Source organism: Protopterus annectens, chromosome 10.part0 (assembly GCF_019279795.1).
Source record: "Protopterus annectens isolate FY-2018-M chromosome 10.part0, PAN1.0, whole genome shotgun sequence".
Taxonomy (NCBI): domain Eukaryota; kingdom Metazoa; phylum Chordata; order Ceratodontiformes; family Protopteridae; genus Protopterus; species Protopterus annectens.
This window is the reverse complement of record NC_056744.1, coordinates 1,500,138,853-1,500,162,472: the sequence shown is the minus strand read 5'-3', so window position 1 is coordinate 1,500,162,472 and position 23,620 is coordinate 1,500,138,853. Positions and strand designations below refer to the sequence as shown.

Sequence of the window (23,620 nt, the reverse complement as noted above, 5' to 3'; positions counted from 1 at the left end):
CATAGAGGTGGATGGGTTGTGTGAAAGAAGGTCTGTGAGAATCAGGCATGAGTGTCGATGAAGGAAAAAGTGTAGCATTGAATCCAGAGAGATGGCGACAATTAACATGACACCCCAACGCCACGTAGAAAATGGGAAAAAAGAGACTGTTGATGATGATAATGATGATAATATAGGCTATTGAACAAAACCCCTATACAGGAAGAGAAAATGCTACAATAATGAAGCTAAAAACAGATAAATGATTTAGAATACTACACTTCATCTTAGCGAAAAGGCTGAGAAGCAATAATAAATTATTTATAATAATAAATATTTTTAACTAAGTGCCTTTCCACTAACCAAATTTGAAAATTTCTCTTTCGGTGTGATAGTAAGTATTGTACTCTACAGCTGAGTTTTAACTACTTCTATGCTTCTCTAACCTTTATGTCAGAGATGCAGGCTTTAGAAAATGACACTTGTTAATTGCTTTGTCCTTGACAGACACACTGAGAATATCAGTGTAAAACTTTTAAATTACTTCTGTTTGTTCATTAATTGATTAACCTATAAGCACACTAAATGCAATTGCCTCTTAGGACAGCAATTAAAGAGTTGTGTTCTAATTAATAGAACCCTGCGTCCCCACATAAATAATGATTAGTCTGCAAAGCAAAGGTCTCCTTATACACTGCATGGACAAAGTATGGCTGGCATGATTACTTTTTTAGTTACATTGGGCATATTCTATCTATGTAGTGTATTACAGATCAGATTGAGTGGGGTTGTAATGGCATTGCACAGCAGTGTGAATATCAGATTTTGCATAAGGAACACTGTCCATGGAATTATCAGGATGAATGGGAAAGGTAGGAAACCTGAGGTTTTTCTTTTCAAACCAAAAACAGCTAAGGTGGGGGCACAGGGTTCCATACATTGATGAGTTACAAAGTACACACAAGTGGAGATGGGGTGGGGGACATGCCCTACAAGTTGAAGCCTGTAAGGAGAATGAGGCAGAGTCATAGATATCTTTTTTGATTACTTTGTTAAAAGCAATATAACACACATCAGTATTTCTCTAAAAAAGCATTTGCAGAATAAGTCAAATCTGCTTTCTGAATTCTCTTTACAAGCTTTAATTTCTTAGAGAAATGTAATCTGATATCATGCCATGATCCCTGCAGTAACATGTTGCATTTTTAAGTAAGGAGGTCCCTAAGTAGCTCTTCTGTTCCTGGTAAATAAAAGTGAAACTCTGAAGCAGTCTGCTCTCACAGTTGCCTCCAGCAAACTAGCCTGAGTTTGTTTGTAGGAATTAATTTTTTCAGTTTGCATTGAATTGTTACGAAATTCAGTGATCCTAGAGTGTGGACGTAACTGCGAAATAAGCTTTCTATCCTTAGTGAAGAAAGAAGTTCCCATCGAGAAAGTACATAATGGATTCACTTCCAGCAAATATGATTCTGGGGGTGCAGGCAAAGCGTCAGAAAGTAGACGAACCACTCCCGCAGCACAAAGACTGTGACCAGGTTTGTAAGGAGCATGAGAAATGGCTAGAACTATTCTGTGAAGATGATGAAAGTTTGGCTTGTGCAACATGTGTTCCAGAACATCGTGGCCATAGTTTCCTACTGTTGCAGAAAGCTGTCCATAAATACAAGGTAAACTAATGCAGCACACTGATGGTTTAGAAATGTTAACAAAAACATTTTTTTTCCCCTTATTCTTCTGGCATCTTAAGTCTCCATCAGTTCTGAATTTCTTTCTGCTATTTTCTGTAATATGGCTTAAAGTTATTACACTTGTTACAGCAAATTCAAAACTGAACAGTCTGCTGATCATATCTGTGAACAAGTTCATTCATTTTTTTTTTTTTTTTTTGCTGGTTATGTAATTTACACATATATTTTAATAATTACTGCAGAATACATTCTTTTTTTAGTTTAAATCTGTGATTGTCATTTGTCTGTTTTTTTTGGGGTCCCCCCTGCAGTAAGGTGGCCATAATGTGTTCTTCCTCCCTGCCTGCTTTACAGTATGTGCATATGTATATGTTTTGGTTTATATATGAAATCTCTTCATTCTAGAAGTTACTATTTCCAGATATACTGTCTTAATGGGATAGGTATGTTTTTGGTATAAGATGTCTGCCTGAGTTTGGCATCACAGCACAGAGGATATACACTTAGGGCTATGTCTTTAGTAACTGCTAGCATATAAAAAGGTACACAGACGAAAAGGATGGAATTTTGGCCTTTTGACTAAAATACTTGATGAATATTCATGAGGCTGGTGAGGACATTACCATAAGTAGTCATTAAATATTCCTACACATCATCGGGTGTTGGGTGGTGGGCTGGGTTTTTGTAGGGCCTGCTATTGTGCATCCGTTGGGGTACAAAGCTTCAGTTATGCCAATCTCAGTTAACATTCAGTCAAGGAGCATGTTTTCCTCATCTCAGTGCATCAAGGCTTGATGAAGGACAAGACTTTGGCTTACCATTGTTGATAAACATTTTGGTGGGGTTCTCTATCATCCCCCTCCAACCTCCTTTGAAAGAACTCATGTCCCCCATAGAACTTGAAGTTCATTGGGGGTTATGTTCACTAATTCACCTTTTGTGCCAGCTGGATACTCATATCAGAAGCTTGTCTGGTGGCGTCTCATGCTGCTAGTAGCCACTTACTCTGTCAGGTGGGTCTATGAGCTACAGTTATTGTGTCACAACTCTGTTGGCTTTTCCATAGAAACTGGTTGTTATTTCTAGTAAAGTATTTATTTTTTCTATTGGGGAGGGGAGGGATTAAGTCAGCAGCATTGCTCTGTCATCATTCAGCTGACCAGTCATTGCCTAGTGATTGGAATGGAGGAGGCAGTGACTGCATAGCAGTGTGTTTTTTTTTTTTCAAAACTATATTCCAAGCAAACACTTGAACAGCAGTTACATGGTTGTTAATGCTTCCCATCTCCAGCTGCTATAGATTTCCACTCTGTTGTCCCTCTTGTGCTTTGGATTACTGAATTTTGAGCCCAAGATTTATCAGTAGTTCTTACCATCCTTAGCTGATGGTGGCTACTAGCTACTACTTGAGATTGTATCCAAGTATCAATCCGATGCAAAAGATCTCATAAAGTAAAATGTAGTCAGTATGTGTACTCACCATATCAACTGGTTTTACTGTGGCTGCCTATTTGGTTTGCTATCTTTTTTCACCTGCTATTTACCCCTTATGTTTACATGGGCTCCTTTAATAACTGCTCAGAACAGGGGTTAAGCTTTATTACAAGTTTATTATTTTTTATGTCACTGATATTTCTTTACAGATATTTCTCTCATAGATGGTTGGCAAGAACTAGATCTCTGGGACTAGGAATATGTACTCCTTATTCCAGTAACAGAATTATATCTCTGTATTTGAGAACAGGCATAATCTCTGACAGTGGTAAATAAATATCATAAAAGGAATGTACTGATGAAGTGACACCTGATGAAGCACCCACTGCCTAAGTGTCTGCCTAGTGCAAAGAGGAGGAAATATCAGGTTCTGTGTATTTAATATTTATTTACAAAGAGTTTGAAAACATTTTAAACTATTAATTGAGTATTTATTGGTATTTATTTATGCATGTGGATTTTGGGAAATTTGTAATGGAAATGTATGATTTCTGTAAGAATTTAAGGCCATTATCGCTTATGGAGCTGGGTGTTAATACTTTATAAGATACTGTCTCCCTCTAGTGATAAAATAATTTATAGCCAGTAAAATTGTAATAGCTGCTTCTCCACTGAGTATTTGATTGGTTTTGAATGAGTCTTAGGCTAAAAAAATTCAATCCTATCTTAGTTATTAAAGAAGGAAATGGTGAGGCACTAGTTTGCATAGTAGTTTGTTCGATGTTAAGGGTTCAATATTTTGTGATCGACCTTTAGGTGTTTGATAATTTATGGTTTTGATCATGTAATATAGACCCACTTAGGACTACTAGTGACATGTACAAATTCCCATTCTTTTGCAAATTTCTGAAAAAAGTGGCTAGTGAATTGAGTACCATTGTCAGAAAAAAGTTTGTGTGCACTGCCATGTACTCAGAAATGATGTTTCAACTTAATAACAGCAGTGGATGTTAGGTTAGGTAGTAGAGCAATCTCAAACTAATTTGAATAAGAGTCTACCAAAACTAAGTAGCGTTGATTGTTCCACTCAGAGATATCAGTTGCTGTGGTAGACCAAGGTAGTTCAGGAACTGGACTTAGCTGAAGTGGTTCTCTTTGCAAATGCGATCTAGTACTATTGCATACTGAACAAGAAGAAAGAACTCTATCAATGTCTCTTGGTAATGAAGGCCAAAATGCTAATTGTCTTGCTCTTTTCTTAGTACATGTAGACCCTAGGTGACCACGATGCAAAATCTTAATATATCCTTGTTGTTTAAAAGCAGGAACAACAATTTTAAGACCTTTAAAAATAATGCCATCTTCCACCAACAATTGATCTCTTTAAGGAAAATACGTTTGCACTTCCAGTGGCACACTAGATTGCTTTGATGGCCATCCGACATTAATATAGTCACTAAACTTCTGTAAAATTGGATCAGCCTGAGCATTATCTCTTAACTCATCAAGTCTAGTGGTGGAAAAACTACACACTGACAATACATCAAAGTCAAAATTCCCTGCTTCAATTTATTCTGTTATATTTCTGGGTGATCTGGATAAGTTATCAACCAGATAGAGCACTTTGCCTTTTGTGTAGACCATTTTGAAATTGTACTTTTGCAATTTGAGCATCATTCTTTGTAATCTTGCTGGAGTAGAATGCATAGGCTTCTTTAGAATAGCAACTAGAGGTTGGTAGTCAGTTTCAATCTGAATAGCTCGAACATAAATGTTTGTTTGTGTCTTTCGGCTTTTCCCGGTTAGGGGTCACCACAGCGGAACTCCGGTCTGCTAATGATTGGCAGTAGATTTTTATGTACTGGCTTGCTGGTTCTAATGCACAACCTTCAGCAAAGGAACGCCCATCCACGCATGTCACCACACAGAAGATGCTCTAACTGAGAATCGAACGGGCAACGTCTAACTGTGAGGTGACAACGCTACCACAGCACCACCACCACTCGAACATAAATATAATCATGAAACTTGGAACATGCAAATACGATTTTATGTCTTTATGACTTTAGGTGTTCAATAATTTAAGGTTTTGATCATGTAATATAGATCCATTTAGGACTACTAGTGACATATACAAATTCCCATTCTTTCGCAAATTTCTGAAAAAAACGGCTAGTGAATTGAGTACCATTGTCAGAAAAAAGTTTGTGTGGACTACCATGTACTCAGAAATTATGTTTCAACTTAGTAATAACATCAGTGGATGTTAGGTTAGGTAGTAGATCAATCTCAAATCAATTCGAATAAGAGGCTACCAAAACTAAGTAGTGCTGATTGTTCCAATCAAAGATATCAGCTGCTATAGTAGACCAAGGTAGTTCAGGAACTGGAATTAGCTAAAGTAGTTCTCTTTGCAAATGCAATCTAGTACTATTGCATACTGAACAAGAAAAAAAGAACCCTGTCAATGTCTCTTGATAATGAAGGCCAAAATGTTAATTGTCTTGCTGTTTTCTTAGTAGATGTGGACCCTAGTTGACCACGGTGCAAAATCTGGATATATTCTTGTTCTAAGGAAGCAGGAACAACAATTTTAAGACCTTTAAAAATAATGCCATCTTCCACCAACATTTTATTTTTACTTTCGATAAAAGATAGATCAGCAAACTTTGTTTGGTTATAAATGTGCTTGCAAGCTCTTAAGATAATCTGATATAGTAAATATACAAATACCAGTAGTTCTTAACTTTTCAAGCAGATTCTTGGGGAGAATGAGCTCATTGAGAGGACTCAAACCTAAGTAAGATCAGGCAGAAGGAGAAAATGCAACAGGATTACTCAGACAACAGGCAAATATATGCTGGTGTGAGGAAAGAAGGATGCCCTGTAAAACATGAAGGCCTTTAAAAATGACACTAATGTTCCACTTAGCCAAACTGTAATGTCTGTGTTGTTTCAGTCTGCTTCAGATAATTCCAAACCATTTAGATAAGCGAAGATTTTTGATTTATTTTTTCCATTTTTTTTGGTTTATATATGAAATCTCTTCATTCTAGAAGTTACTATTTCCAGATATACTGTCTTAATGGGATAGGTATGTTTTTGGTATAAGATGTCTGCCTGAGTTTGGCATCACAGCACAGAGGATATACACTTAGGGCTATGTCTTTAGTAACTGCTAGCATATAAAAAGGTACACAGACGAAAAGGATGGAATTTTGGCCTTTTGACTAAAATACTTGATGAATATTCATGAGGCTGGTGAGGACATTACCATAAGTAGTCATTAAATATTCCTACACATCATCGGGTGTTGGGTGGTGGGCTGGGTTTTTGTAGGGCCTGCTATTGTGCATCCGTTGGGGTACAAAGCTTCAGTTATGCCAATCTCAGTTAACATTCAGTCAAGGAGCATGTTTTCCTCATCTCAGTGCATCAAGGCTTGATGAAGGACAAGACTTTGGCTTACCATTGTTGATAAACATTTTGGTGGGGTTCTCTATCATCCCCCTCCAACCTCCTTTGAAAGAATTCATGTCCCCCATAGAACTTGAAGTTCATTGGGGGTTATGTTCACTAATTCACCTTTTGTGCCAGCTGGCTACTCATATCAGAAGCTTGTCTGGTGGTGTCTCATGCTGCTAGTAGCCACTTACTCTGTCAGGTGGGTCTATGAGCTACAGTTATTGTGTCACAACTCTGTTGGCTTTTCCATAGAAACTGGTTGTTATTTCTAGTAAAGTATTTATTTTTTCTATTGGGGAGGGGAGGGATTAAGTCAGCAGCATTGCTCTGTCATCATTCAGCTGACCAGTCATTGCCTAGTGATTGGAATGAAGGAGGCAGTGACTGTATAGCAGTGTGTTTTTTTTTTCAAAACTATATTCCAAGCAAACACTTGAACAGCAGTTACATGGTTGTTAATGCTTCCCATCTCCAGCTGCTATAGATTTCCACTCTGTTGTCCCTCTTGTGCTTCGGATTACTGAATTTTGAGCCCAAGATTTATCAGTAGTTCTTACCATCCTTAGCTGATGGAGGCTACTAGCTACTACTTGAGATTGTATCCAAGTATCAATCCGATGCAAAAGATCTCATAAAGTAAAATGTAGCCAGTATGTGTACTCACCATATCAACTGGTTTTACTGTGGCTGCCTATTTGGTTTGCTATCTTTTTTCACCTGCTATTTACCCCTTATGTTTACATGGGCTCCTTTAATAACTGCTCAGAACAGGGGTTAAGCTTTATTACAAGTTTATTATTTTTTATGTCACTGATATTTCTTTACAGATATTTCTCTCATAGATGGTTGGCAAGAACTAGATCTCTGGGACTAGGAATATGTACTCCTTATTCCAGTAACAGAATTATATCTCTGTATTTGAGAACAGGCATAACCTCTGGCAGTGGTAGATAAATATCATAAAAGGAATGTACTGATGAAGTGACACCTGATGAAGCACCCACTGCCTAAGTGTCTGCCTAGTGCAAAGAGGAGGAAATATCAGGTTCTGTGTATTTAATATTTATTTACAAAGAGTTTGAAAACATTTTAAACTATTAATTGAGTATTTATTGGTATTTATTTATGCATGTGGCTTTTGGGAAATTTGTAATGGAAATGTATGATTTCTGTAAGAATTTAAGGCCATTATCGCTTATGGAGCTGGGTGTTAATACTTTATAAGATACTGTCTCCCTCTAGTGATAAAATAATTTATAGCCAGTAAAATTGTAATAGCTGCTTCTCCACTGAGTATTTGATTGGTTTTGAATGAGTCTTAGGCTAAAAAAATTCAATCCTATCTTAGTTATTAAAGAAGGAAATGGTGAGGCACTAGTTTGCATAGTAGTTTGTTCGATGTTAAGGGTTCGATATTTTGTGATCGACCTTTAGGTGTTTGATAATTTATGGTTTTGATCATGTAATATAGACCCACTTAGGACTACTAGTGACATGTACAAATTCCCATTCTTTTGCAAACTTCTGAAAAAAGTGGCTAGTGAATTGAGTACCATTGTCAGAAAAAAGTTTGTGTGCACTGCCATGTACTCAGAAATGATGTTTCAACTTAATAACAGCAGTGGATGTTAGGTTAGGTAGTAGAGCAATCTCAAACCAATTTGAATAAGAGTCTACCAAAACTAAGTAGTGTTGATTGTTCCACTCAGAGATATTAGTTGCTGTAGTAGACCAACGTAGCTCAGTAACAGGACTCGTAGCTGAAGTGGTTCTCTTTGCAAATGCGATCTAGTACTATTGCATACTGAACAAGAAGAAAGAACTCTATCAATGTCTCTTGGTAATGAAGGCCAAAATGCTAATTGTCTTGCTCTTTTCTTAGTACATGTAGACCCTAGGTGACCACGATGCAAAATCTTAATATATCCTTGTTGTTTAAAAGCAGGAACAACAATTTTAAGACCTTTAAAAATAATGCCATCTTCCACCAACAATTGATCTCTTTAAGGAAAATACGTTTGCACTTCCAGTGGCACACTAGATTGCTTTGATGGCCATCCGACATTAATATAGTCACTAAACTTCTGTAAAATTGGATCAGCCTGAGCATTATCTCTTAACTCATCAAGTCTAGTGGTGGAAAAACTACACACTGACAATACATCAAAGTCAAAATTCCCTGCTTCAATTTATTCTGTTATATTTCTGGGTGATCTGGATAAGTTATCAACCAGATAGAGCACTTTGCCTTTTGTGTAGACCATTTTGAAATTGTACTTTTGCAATTTGAACATCATTCTTTGTAATCTTGCTGGAGCAGAATGCATAGGCTTCTTTAGAATAGCAACTAGAGGTTGGTAGTCAGTTTCAATTTGAATAGCTCGAACATAAATGTTTGTTTGTGTCTTTCGGCTTTTCCCGGTTAGGGGTCACCACAGCGGAACTCCGGTCTGCTAATGATTGGCAGTAGATTTTTATGTACTGGCTTGCTGGTTCTAATGCACAACCTTCAGCAAAGGAACACCCATCCACGCATGTCACCACACAGAAGATGCTCTAACTGAGAATCGAACGGGCAACGTCTAACTGTGAGGTGACAACGCTACCACAGCACCACCACCACTCGAACATAAATATAATCATGAAACTTGGAACATGCAAATACGATTTTATGTCTTTATGACTTTAGGTGTTCAATAATTTAAGGTTTTGATCATGTAATATAGATCCATTTAGGACTACTAGTGACATATACAAATTCCCATTCTTTCGCAAATTTCTGAAAAAAACAGCTAGTGAATTGAGTACCATTGTCAGAGAAAAGTTTGTGTGGACTACCATGTACTCAGAAATTATGTTTCAACTTAGTAATAACATCAGTGGATGTTAGGTTAGGTAGTAGATCAATCTCAAATCAATTCGAATAAGAGGCTACCAAAACTAAGTAGTGCTGATTGTTCCAATCAAAGATATCAGCTGCTATAGTAGACCAAGGTAGTTCAGGAACTGGAATTAGCTAAAGTAGTTCTCTTTGCAAATGCAATCTAGTACTATTGCATACTGAACAAGAAAAAAAGAACCCTGTCAATGTCTCTTGATAATGAAGGCCAAAATGTTAATTGTCTTGCTGTTTTCTTAGTAGATGTGGACCCTAGTTGACCACGGTGCAAAATCTGGATATATTCTTGTTCTAAGGAAGCAGGAACAACAATTTTAAGACCTTTAAAAATAATGCCATCTTCCACCAACATTTTATTTTTACTTTCGATAAAAGATAGATCAGCAAACTTTGTTTGGTTATAAATGTGCTTGCAAGCTCTTAAGATAATCTGATATAGTAAATATGCAAATACCAGTAGTTCTTAACTTTTCAAGCAGATTCTTGGGGAGAATGAGCTCATTGAGAGGACTCAAACCTAAGTAAGATCAGGCAGAAGGAGAAAATGCAACAGGATTACTCAGACAACAGGCAAATATATGCTGGTGTGAGGAAAGAAGGATGCCCTGTAAAACATGAAGGCCTTTAAAAATGACACTAATGTTCCACTTAGCCAAACTGTAATGTCTGTGTTGTTTCAGTCTGCTTCAGATAATTCCAAACCATTTAGATAAGCGAAGATTTTTGATTTATTTTTTCCATTTTTTTTTTAAGTTAATTTTAAAAGTCTGTATCTATCTTTTTGTATTTAAGCCCATCTAAATGTTGCTGTTGTGTCTTTCGGCTTTTCCCGGTTAGGGGTCGCCACAGCGGAACTCCAATCCGCTAATGATTGGCAGATAGATTTTTACATGCCGAGTTGCCAACCCTGACACACAACCTTCAACGAAGGTACGCCCATTCAGGCATGTCTCCATGCAGAAGACGCTCTAGCTGAGAATCGAACCAGACAGCGTCTTACTGTGAGGCGACAACGCTACCGCAGCACCACCACCGTGTATTCTAAATAATTCTAGTAAATGCCTGCATTTACATTTTTAAACGGGGTAATTTTTAATATTAAAAATTCTTTATTTATCTTAACACCTAAACAATGGATAGGCCAGTGTCCTAACTGCACCTCTTTTACTGACCTTTTAGCATTAGGTCTTCTAAGACAATGTACAAACTGCTTTATGCTCACAGCTAATGAACTTGCACACAACAGTAACAACTCCATCAGTGAAAGGTGAACAGAACTACTACTACATTTGCAGGCTTTCCTCTCATCTAAAAACAATACCGCAAGCTCCATGCACCCCCCCCCCCACACACACACACACACCTATAATCCAATCAAAACATCTTATGCTGAGGCTGTAAAACAATTACTTCTAAAGCCTTCTGGAGTTAAGAAGATTAAGTCTCAGCAAAAATTACTTCACTCATCCATCTACCTCATGCATACCTCCCATAAAGAGCCACCTAAACAAAAAAATGAATCTGTCACTTTGAACCACACCACAGCAACAAACAAAATGTTTTAGTGAAAGGTGCCACTGTTGACAAACACACTGGCTTGTCACTTACTAAGCAGGTCAAGGAGAGGATTATGGTGAGTTGGCATTCAGGTTCCAGAATCTGTGATGTTACAGTGACCCTAAGTCCTGACAAATACAACATGCTAGTAACACATGTGAGAGTGAATGACTTGAGAAGTAAAACTCTGAGGGATATGCTGAGATACATACCAGAACTTTCCATGCATGTTACAAATGCAGGAAAGACACTAGTTTTGAATGGAATCATTCCTTCATCTTGAGTGATATCTAGATACAAAGAAAAATAATTGGCTTCAATATTTGCTTAAATAACTTAGCCTCATTTCAGAGATATGCATTATGTGTTAGTATGAGGCAAGATACTCATCAGTCCATTTGTTTTACTAAGAAAGGCCTGCAGCTCTCCTTTCAAGGCTTCTGCATACTGATCCCTAGTTTTTTTTTTCAGGCAGAGTCCAGTTGAGGGGCATTTCAACATAGTTCTTCACTTTCTTGTCTGGGATATGATAAAAGAGTCTTTGTGGGTTCTGTTAAAGCAGCTTTATTTTATACAAACACATCACTATAGAGGCTTACTGACTATAACTTAAGTAACTTATATACAAACTAACAACTGCTATCATGCATGCTCACTCTGCTTCTTCAAAATGGCACTAAGGATTGCATGTGACAGGAACGTATACATGCACGTACAGCCTCACATCATGCTTTTTAAAGATATAGCATACACGCACTTTACCCTCTGATCTTCATCCTCCCTCTTTGAGAAATAGATCATAACAATTGTTATGAGACTATCTGGCATGCAGAAATCACAGGTAATCCTTAGTCATGCATTATACAATACTAAATACACATGTATATACAATCAATTCCATGTTGCCACATATTTCGCACTAGGCTTAGATACTCATCCATAACATGTGACATTAAACTGGGAATTACATTTAGCAACTGGAACAGTTTCAGCAAAATTGTTGACTTGTGGAATGTTCAAATCATTTTCTGGAATGAAATCAGAATTTTGAACTCATTCTAGTCTGGAAACAGTGTCTGATTCACTCTTTGACTTAGAGTCTGCATCACCAAAACAATGTTGTGATTGCAATGATGATAATTCTGGTACAGGAAGAAAATGTCTGTGATGCGTCCTATACTCCACACCCTCGGAGTTTACCAAGTAGAATCTCAACTTGGCACAGATGCCTGTAATCTGTCCTATTCAATCACACACTTTTGTTGTCTGAATTCATACAGTGTCTCCTTCCCTCAATGGATGAAGTAACCTGCTCAAACTGTCATAACCAGTTTTCTGGATATTACGCTTCTTAAACCACTGAGCCTTGATGGTTTTATTGTTCTTAGATTTAGGCTGCAACAAACTTGAAGAAATAGGAAATGTAGTTCTAGTTTGCCTGGAAAGAAGTCTTTGAGCATGTGAGCCAAGAATATCATCACAGGGTATGTTTCTGAGATTAAGCAATGTCAAGAATACATCAGTATTGTCATGCTTTGACTTTTCAAGTAATTGTTTTGCACTCTGCACTGCACGTTCAGCTAGATCATTGGACTGAGGATATTTAGGATGGTTCCCTATTATGTGATTGAAACCATAGGTTATCGAACACCCAAAGGTCGATCACTAAATGTCAAAGTCTGAAAATTGTGAACGGCCTTTTCCACACAGGGAAATAAGTCATTTGGCCATTACATGGATCTTGTTCTTTCTCCACTGTACAGCAATCTCGGATTGCTATATATAGTTGGGGTGGGGCCTTCCACTTCATATCTGTTTAAAACTTCTTTTTTTTTAATTTGGCCAACAGCATTGTTTCTCTATGTGGAAATGGCCATTTTCGATGTTAAGGGTTCGATATTTTGTGATCGACCTTTAGGTGTTTGATAATTTAAGGTTTTGAGCATGTAATATAGATCCATTTAGGACTACTAGTGACGTACAAATTCCCATTATTTTGCAAATTTCTGAAAAAAGAGGCTAGTGAATTGAGTACCTTTGTCAGAAAAAAAGTTTGTGTGGGCTACCATGTACTCAGAAATGATGTTTCAACTTAATAACAGCAGTGGATGTTAAGTTAGGTAGTAGATCAATCTCAAACCAATTCGAATAAGAGTCTACCAAAACTAAGTAGCGTTGATTGTTCCACTCAGAGATATCAGTTGCTATAGTAGACCAACGTAGTTCAGTAACAGGACTCGTAGCTGAAGTGGTTCTCTTTGCAAATGCGATCTAGTACTATTACATACTGAACAAGAAGAAAGAACTCTATCAATGTCTCTTGGTAATGAAGGCCAAAATGCTAATTGTCTTGCTCTTTTCTTAGTAGGTGTGAACCCTAGGTGACCACGATGCAAAATCTTGATATATTCTTGTTGTAAGAAAGCAGGAACAACAATTTTAAGACCTTTAAAAATAATGCCATCTTCCACCAAAAATTGATCTCTTTAAGGAAAATACGTTTGCACTTCCAGTGGCACACTAGATTGCTTTGACGACCATCCAACATTAATATAGTCACTGAACTTCTGTAAAATTGAGCGTGATCTCTTATCTCATCAAGTCTAGTGGTGGAAAAACTTCACACTGACAATACATCAAAGTCAAAATTCCCTGCTTCAATTTGTTCTGTTATATTTCTGGGTGATCTGGATAAGGTATCAACCAGATAGAGCACTTTGCCTTTTGTGTATACCATTTTGAAATTGTACTTTTGCAATTTGAGCATCATTCTTTGCAATCTCACTGGAGCAGAATGCATAGGCTTCTTTAGAATAGCAACTAGAGGTTGATTGTCAGTTTCAATCTGAATAGCTCGACCATAAACATAATCATGAAACTTGGAACATGCAAATACGATTGCCAAGAGCTCCTTCTCAGTGTGAGCATACTGCATCTCAGGTAAATGGTTTATTCACATCATAGTATCTTAACGTAGGTGGAGTTGGCAATTTTCCATGTGAGGTCTTCAAATGCCTTCTGATGCTGTTCCAACTATGACCATGCAACATTTTTGCATGTGAGCTCTCTTAAAGGTGCTGTCAACTCACTGAAGTCTGGTATAAATTTGCCTAAGTAGTTGACCATGCTCAGGAAAGGCTGTAAAGTGTGTACATTATCTGGTGCTGATATTTCAAGACTAGTTGTTTGCTTGGTCGAATCTGGTCTCAAGCCTGTACTTATAAATAAATGACCTACATATGTAACATCTGGAAATCTGAATTTGCATTTCAGAGGATTGAGCTTCAAGTTTACTTCATGTGCTCTGTCTAGAACTTTCTTAAGGTTTCTGTCGTGCTCTGCTTCATCATTGCTTCCAACCAATAAATCATCTACTATTATGGCACAAGGATAACCTGAAAACATGTGTTCCATTGCATTCTGAAAAACTTCACTTGCAGAATTTATTCCAAATGGCATCCTTAGGAATCTGTATCTGCCAAATGGAGTACCAAAGGTAGTTAGAAATGAGGATTTGCGATCAAGCATCACTTGCCAAAACAAACTCTTTGTATCCAAAACAAAAAATACAGTGGCATTCGGTAATAGAACTGCAACTCCTTCGACTGTGTGCATTTGATGATGTGGTCACTTTAATGCTTTGTTCAGATCTCTTGGGTCAATACATATTGTGATGTCATCTGCGCCTTTTTTGTGAGCGGCTACCATGGACAACACCCATTCAGTTGGTTGTGTGACTGGACAAACCTTGCTGCACCATTTTATCCAGCTGAGCTTTAACATTATCATGCATACCTATAAGAACTCTTCTTGTTGGTCTGAATACTGGAGTGATCTCTGGGTCTAACTTCATGGAATACACAACTGGAAGTTTGCCTAACTTGTCATCGAAAACATCAGCATACTCTGAGAAAATAGCTTCGGAGAAATTAGAATTCGGAAGTGCACTTATGTGATGAACATCTTTAACAAAAGAAAGCAGATTCATTCTCAAACTATTTTTGAGACCCAACAAAGATTGTAACGGTTTTCGGACTACATAGAATATCAAGTTGTAACAGTTTTCATCCAAATAACATGAAAGCATCACTGAACCTTTGGTTTGAATTTCTTCACCTCCATAAGCAACAAGTCTCGCACTACTGGTTACATTGAGTTGCTCGTTAGTTCTCACTCTAGCGAATGTGTCTGCTATTATAACATTACACTTTGAACTAGTGTCTATTTTGAGCTCTGTGTACTTTACATTAATCTGGACAGTACAAAATATTTTACTTCTTGTTGATAAATTCACTGCATCAACTCTTTCACCAAGCACTGATGCACCATCTACATAAAAAGCTGACTACTTCAGCTCTACTTGATCAACTTGCGTTTTTGTGTGACCTTTCCTTACAACTGTGTGAGGCTTATTTAATTTGCAAAACTTTTGGAAATGGTTCCATTTTTTTACACTTGTAATATTGCTGACCAAATGCTAAGCACTTCTCTCTTTTAGACTCATGATTTGCACCACAATTGTGACAGTTAACAATAAAGCCAGATTTGGGTTTTGCTGATTCATGCTTGTACTGCACTGAGCTGGTGCTTGCACCCTTCTTAGAACTTTCTGGAAAGCCTTGTGCCTTCTTTGGAAACCCTGTAGCTGCCACGTGCTAAGGCCTGTTCTTGTTTGCCACGTGTTGCATACTCTCTACATGTGCCCTGTATCCAACTGAAACCATGGTCTTGTCACTTGCAAGCATACTTGTGTGTTTTTCTGTCACCTCATGGATTTGACAAATCTCTATGGCTTTGCTCAATGTTAAATCACTGTCACAAAGTAAAATCTTTCTCACAGCAGCACTGTTAATACCACATATAAGCCTGTCCTTTATCAGCTCATCTTTTAAATCACCAAACTGACATGTTTTAGCTCTGTTTCTCAAGTCAGTTATATAAGCTGCAAATGTTTCCCCTGGTTTCTGATTTCCTGTGTAAAGCAAATGCCTCTCTAATGTAATATTCATTTGGGGGTTACATATCTCTGAACTTATGCTTCAAACACTCAGGGTCTTCCCTTGATTCAGCTTGTACAACAATGTGGCGGTCTGCAACTTCTCTTTCATATACTGCTGGTGCATATACAGATGAATACTGTCTCTTTCTATGGCCTCTGACCCTGCTAGGTTTAGCAAAATTAATGCCCTGGTGCATGCATCTCTATCTGCATAAGCTGCTTGTATAAAAATATTGTACTCTTGCTCAAATATTCTCCAATTCTCTGCAATATTCTGATCAAATACAAGTGGTAGGGGGCTTTCAAAATCTGTCTGCAATATTAACACATACCAGAGAAGGGTTTTGCAAATAAGCATAAACATACACACATGCACATATGCCAGAAACTAATGCCAGTAATTATCCAATGCCTTTGTGCACTGAACTCATACCATTGTTGAGCTTTTCGGAATTATACGAATGAACAAACTTGTAGTACTTTCGAATAACTGGACTTTAAGAAACTTCTCGGGCGTTTTGGTACTTTTGTAATATTGTTGGAAAGATGAAAATGCATAGATCATTTACCATCATTTGCCAAAGTCATTTACCATCATTTTAAAAAACATTCAAGAACTTTACAAAGCAGCTAAATAACTCACGAGCACTGTAATACTCCTCTAATGTTGTCTTTTGCAAGAAAATACCCCTTATCAGTGCTAGAAACATATCAAGTAACTGCACAATGCAAATAAATTGAGCATTTGTTGCCTTAAACTCAATAACTTTTTGAAATAATTGCACTTTGCAAATAACTGCACACAGCACACTGAAATGTCCCCAGAATAGTCGTACCTTGCTAGGCAACTCTTTACAGTACAAGAAGCATTCTGTAATAGCTGCACTTTGTGAATAGACACACCCAACACAAGAAACTTTTCAAAATGGCTATACTTTGACTGTATTTCACAAAACAGTCACACTTTGCACACAATAAACTCTTCAAAATACATGCAGAGTAATAAGCACACTGTGCAAGCACTTTTATACTCTTTGAGATACGTCAAATAACTTTAGTTATGCCCTTGATACAATATGAAGTCGTAGTTATGCCCAAACACAGCACTTTTCCCAAAACACATGCAGTTGCCTTGCTTTATTTTTTTTTAATGTGTCCTTTTCTTTCTTATTATATTTGCTTTTCTTGTTTAAGCCATTTTCATGCCCAATGTACTTTTCTTGTGCTTGTTTTACTCTAAACATGTCCCACTTTGCCTTAAACACACTCGTTTTGCTTTAAACGTTTGTTTTTGCGTTGCTGTTAATAATTTCATCAAATACTTCTGTCTTAAACGTTTTCTTTAGTTAACAAGCTTTTCGTACTTTCCACTTGCCTGATAATGTGTTTTTTGCCCTTGTAATGCCCCTTTTTCATCTTTCATATCAAATAAGTAGTTTCTGTTATTTCTCATTACCTTTGATTCTTTCTGGCTCTGTTTGCGTTCTTTTCTCTCAGTTTTACCATCACTGTCATCTTTGCACCTCATGACTCTGAATATTCTTCTCTCTTCGATCCCGATTCTGACACCATGTTACTTTCCTGTCTAGGATATGATAAAAGAGTCATCATGGGTTCTGTTTAAGCAGCTTTATTTTATGCAAACACATCACTGTAGAGGCTTACTGACTTTAACTTAAGTAACTTAAGACACAAACTAGCAACTGCGATAATGCATGCTCACTCTCTGGCTGCTTCTTCAAAATGGGAATTGCATGTGACAGGAACTTATATGACCATGTACAGCCTTGCATGCTTCTTAAAGATATAGCATACACTTTACTCTCTGATCTACAGTTGACATATCATTCTCAAAATCAGATCACATTAAGTTGGATCTCTTCAATGCCAGATGTCAAAATAGTAAGCTGCCTAATCTTGAGATACTCCTGCATTTGAAAAACATCCATGTCTGCATAATTACTGAAACTTGGTTCAAATGTAAAAATAGCACTACCTCTATAACAGAGTTTTATACTTTTGAGGCCTTAAGATTCAATGGCAACTGTGGTGGAATCTCTATATTTGTTAAGGAACATATTACCTCCATGTAGATTCAGAATAATGCATAAGCTGAACTTAGTGAATTGCAGACCATGCTAGGTAGGATTAGCTGTCAGCAAATAGGTTGTTACCGAACACCTTCTTTGTCCCCTAATGAACATGTAAGATTCTTCAGTGTTCAAAATGACCTTCCTATTAAAAGAAATCCCTTATTTTAGTGACTTTAACTACCCTTCATTGAAGTATATTCCCAAAAATTAATAGACTTAATAAATAAATTCTCTGGAGCAGGGAAATAAACCTACTAGATGGCCTAGCATCCTTGGCCTGACTCTTACAAATATGGCTTCCTCTTGCACTATTTCTCTGGTATTCTCTTGCCAGTGAAGTCTGATGATAAACTCGTGACCATCTCTGTTGAACTCCAAAAAGCTCTTACAGCAGACCCTACTGAATTTAAGACCTGCAAACACGCCAAGTTCAATCGATTCCATGAAGAAATATCAAAATTCACTTATGACTGAACCTCCCCTGACCTTAATACTGCAGCAAGTTTCATAAAGAAATTCTACACCCATTTAGAAAAATGCATAAAGCTAGTAGTTTCTACCAAAACCAAGTATCATGGGAAATTCAAAAACAAACCATGCTGTTGGTCCACTGGTACAAATAAAATATGCAGCAAAGGAGATAAACTCCATAAATAATTTAGTAGATCCAAAATATCTCATCTTAAGGATATATCAAAAACATTACAAAAATGAAGAACACAGTCAGGTTCACTAAAGGAGCCCATGATGTTAGGCTGTCCTCTAAAGACAAAGATAATTATAAATCTTTCTTTAGCTGTATTAGAAAATTAAGAAGCAATACCTTACATTGCTCTGAACTTATCCAAAATGACGTCTTCTACACTGACCCAATAAGCATTGCCAAAATCCTTGTAAACACATTCAGTGTCAACTTCTCCCCCAAGACTTCTATTCAAAACCTTAAATAATTGAATCCCTTTCTCTGCAAATTATCTCTAAGGATCATTTACTGAAAGCGCTAATTAAGATCAAAAATATTTTCTCCACGGGACCTGACAAAATACCTGGTTGCTTAATAAATAGTGTTAACATGCCCATGCAGACACACACATTAAAATGTTTAATCTACGTTTAGATCCAGGTTCTGTCCCTGATGAATTCCACTACAAAGAGGTGGCCTCACAACAGTCATGGGTAATTACAGAACTATCAGCCTTACAAGTCTCATCTGCAGAGCCTCAGCATATTATAACTGACCTCATAATATGTGATATCAAGAATATTATTAGACTTGACCCCCACCAATTTGGCATTGTAAAGCATATATCCTGTCTATTTAACCTGATAAACTTATTTGATAGCGCTATAGAGGCTGTAGATTGTGGCCATGTAGTGCATGTGGTATATCTTGATCTGGCCAAGGCCTTCAGCTCCAGTCCCTATGCTGACATCATACAAAAGCTAAATTGTTTAAAAATCAATCCATGTGTGATAATATGGATAGGAATCTGGATGAAAGAAAGAACTTACACAGTGTGAGTTGCCAGTGTCTCATCAGAAGGTATGGAAGTGATCCACAGGGCTTGCTGATTGAATCTCTTCTTTTTTTGGTATTAACTACTTAGTTCTCCAAGCAGAAAGCCAAGATCTCTGGCTAACAAAGTTTGCAGATGACTACAAACTGGATGTTGCTAATAAGTCACTCCAGGACACTCAGGACCTCCAGAATTTAATCTCCATACTAAAATATTGGTCTACTAAAAATGGGCTTAAACTAAATGTTAAAATGTGTAGTATCATCTCTTTAGATAGCCATCCACTCCTCTCATCATCATCATATTGTATAGACAGCACACCGCTACAAACCTATAGTATATTCAGGGACCTAGGTACTTGGGTTGATAATGCCATTTCTTTTGCCCATCATATGACAATAGTTGTAAGGAAATCCTTTTACTTAGCTCAGCTAATTGTCAGTGGAATAATATGAACATCTAAAGGGCTAATCACTGCCTTACATACAGAAGTGATCAGGCCTATTATCAAGTATAGCACCCCCCACCCCCATGGGATGTATCTCACTAAACACATCAATCAGTTAGAAAGACTCCAAAGGCTCCTAACCAAAAATATCAAAAGCCTAAAGTCACTGAGTTACCAAGATAGGCTAGAAGCTCTAATCCTTTATTCTGTATCTTCTAGAATTTTGAGAGGAGACATCTATCTCGCTTACAGTGCCATTAGATAACCGGTTGGCCTAAATTTCTGGTATCTCTGCAAGTCCAATATCTTCACCAATACTAGAACTAAGGGCTTAAATATTTGCCAACAGAAAAATAAAACAGGGTCAGACAGGTTTATAATTCCATCTCTCCTAAATTTCTGAAATAAACTTCACCCACATATTAAACAGTGCAACTCACTATCTTCTTTTAAACATAACTTAGATGACTGGATGGGTATTTATAAGTTTATTCCGGAATTCATTACCATGGCTCTCTTTGATTATTAATTTTAAAATATGTAAATGCTATTCATTGAAATATGTGGTATAGTCATATTTTACTACAGAGATATTTATTTATTTATTATTTATTGACATTTGTTGACCGGGAAAGTCCACTGGGCTTGAGACCCATTTTCAGTAGAGGCCCGGGGAGAAAAGCTCCAAGGTATATGAAAATCGTTACATGAATTTGTAAAGAAACAAAATTATAATTATAAAGCAAGTGAAATAATACAGAAAAGTATCTAAACAACAAATATGTTATAAAAAGGCACAATACAGTAACAATGGAACATTAGCATGTAGGAAAATTATAAAGTTAGAAATATTTAACAATACAGCTCAATTTTTTTTTTTTTTTTTTTTGCTGCATGTGAATTATGGTTTCTGTGGGAGTTGGGTGGCAATGATTTGCACACATTTTAGTTTTCAATTATGCTTTTAATTTAGTAGCTAGTGTCACTTTTTATTGCTTTTGTGTGTTTATAAATGCTTTAGGTAGGTTAAAATACTGTTAGAAATATAGTTTAAGGACTTATGTGGTTAGTGTGAATTAGATCTCTCTGTTAGAGGCACAAGCATGGTGGAAAACTTTTAGTTACAATGTGGTAGGGAAGTGATATTTAAAATATCTGAATGAAATCACAAGAATATATGCAGTATATTAGTGCAGTTGGGGCTGTGTGTAAAAATCTGCCCATTTCCAGAAGAGTAATCATACTTAACCATGTTTGTAACCCCTTCAAGTTTGGTAAACATTAGCCAAAACCTACATTACAACTGCAGCTATATGGCTCATTTGACCACGTTTAGTAATATACATCACTGAAGCCTTATTAACTTTTAAGGTGTTAAGAATTTTTGATCTAGTGAGCTATTTACCTTTTGTCAGCAACCTATCAGTGGGTGTTGCTACTGATCTTAACATCTGAAAATAAATTCGCTGTTGTTGTAATATTTCGGGAATTGTAAGCATTGTACGGTTGCACTTCAGGCCTGTAAATACTGGAGATATGAATCCTAATTCAGGGCCTAAGTATGTTTACTACAGAACTACCATCTTCCTCAACAGAGAGTATGTGAATGTCTTACATGGGGCTCAGATTAGTTCATATAAACCAGGAAGAAACTACATGAACTGCAACCATGGTTCTGTCTTATAAATTTGAAACTGTACCAGTGTCTGATACTTAAATGAATCCATCAAATGTGATTATTTAATCCACTTTGGTTATTGTGTCTCATTTAGAATAGGTATGACTACAGTAAATAAAGTGGATTGCCGTTCATGTTACCAACATAACATAGCATAAGCTGGGTGAGATTTGAGAAAATTGTTCCTAAAAACAGGAAGTATTAAATTTTCTGATGCTTACTCCAACTGCATCTAGTCAAATCAAACATAAGTTGCTTAGTAGCATACTAGTGCAGATATTTGATAACATAAGAATGAAATAACTGTTATGTGTGATTTTAATCAGGCAAAGGTTTATGGTAGCCAATGTATTAATTTTATCTATGTATGTGATAGGGACCTAGAATACAGATATTCAGTGTTCTGGGCTGTATTTTGAAATTAGATTGCATGACAATTCAGGTGGGGAGCACGTACTGACATATGTTATTTGGGCTTATTCCAAGATGCTTTATGACACCAAGCATGAGTTTATCTGAGTAAAGCACTGTGGGTCGAGGGCTCACTTAAACACCAGTCACCTATTCTCTCATTACCATCATTAGATGAAGCTATACAGTACGTTACTTATAGCTTCTTAAATGCACTCTTCCTCCATAATTAGTTTGAAGTACAACATCAATGTATTTGTTCCAGCATAGTTTAGATGCAGCAAAACAGACTCCCTGACTTACGCAGGAATGAAACTTGAAGTCTCCTAAGGACCTAATATCAGGTATTCAAATAAATGTCATGCAGATATAAGGAAAGGGAGAAATATTTTATAAATATACAGTATTCCAAGTCTTCAAACCCAAAGAGCTATGAGAAAGCATTAATATCCTCCACAGTAATAAACTACCTATTTAAGGAAAATGAATGTAAATGCCTGAGGGACAATAGTTAAAGAACAGCAGCTGTGGAAAGTTTTTAGCCTTCTCACATAATATGCAGTAGGAATGATAGGATAGGGTCTGTTGAGATTCTGTATGTGAGGCAGAGATCACCTCTCAGCAACCCGTATGACACCAAGAAGAGGGACAAGGATTTGAGATTGTCATAGTTTTTATGATATAGGCTCTTGATTTTCTTAATATGAAAGTGCTGTGGGTGTTTAAATTATTTCAAGTGTTTGGAGTGCTACACACTGAAGGGTGAATTATACTCAATGATAGGCCTGATAAGTGCAAAATATAGAGAAATTTGATCACATTCCTGTACCTGGACATCATAGCCTCAGTAATAAACTGAATAATGAAACAGGAGTTTCTTACAATAGAAGATCCATAGTCAAAGGACAGTTCATTGCCTACATAGGCTCTGAGGTCCCTAACTACTAGATCAGTTTTCAAGGGTGGATTGTCAATTTAATAGTTACAAGGAATTCTTACTTGCCAAAAGATGCCATTATATATTTCTTCATATTCAATTTTAGTTCATGGTTTTTGACACCAGCTATTTGTTTGGGAATGGCCCTCTTGGAGGATCTTGATGTTCTTAGGGGTTTATGATGGCATTGAGTTTCTAGTCATCTACAAACTTGGTTAGCCATAAATCCTTATTTTATTTTATTTTATTTATTTTATATTTGTTTACCGGGAAGGTCCAGCTGGGCATATGCCCATTTTCAGTGGAGGCCCGGGGAGAAAAGCTCCAAGTAATACATTGGCAAATTACACATATCCACAATCAGACAAGTATTTGTTGTAATAAATGATGGCATATACACAAATTGGCAATTCAGTCAATTATACAAGTGAAACAACAAATTCAAAAAGTATTAAATATGCATTATATGAACAAGACATTTCATTGTGATTACAGTAGTAATGAAGCTCACAAGT

General features: G+C 36.8%; 1 protein-coding gene across 2 annotated transcripts in view; it reads left to right on the top strand.

The window, feature by feature from the left end:
* The first annotated feature begins 1,240 nt into the window (after window positions 1-1,240).
* The window catches only part of LOC122813688 (zinc-binding protein A33-like), a 132,783-nt gene continuing 110,403 nt past the window's right edge, over window positions 1,241-23,620 (top strand). Inside the window, exon 1 of one of the 2 annotated variants that reach the window (XM_044086144.1) lies at window positions 1,241-1,514. In XM_044086144.1, coding sequence (XP_043942079.1) covers window positions 1,422-1,514 — 93 coding nt within the window. In that variant the 5' untranslated portion in view covers window positions 1,241-1,421. Of the gene's footprint in view, window positions 1,647-23,620 lie in introns of both variants that reach the window. The other variant, XM_044086143.1, reaches the window with a different exon arrangement.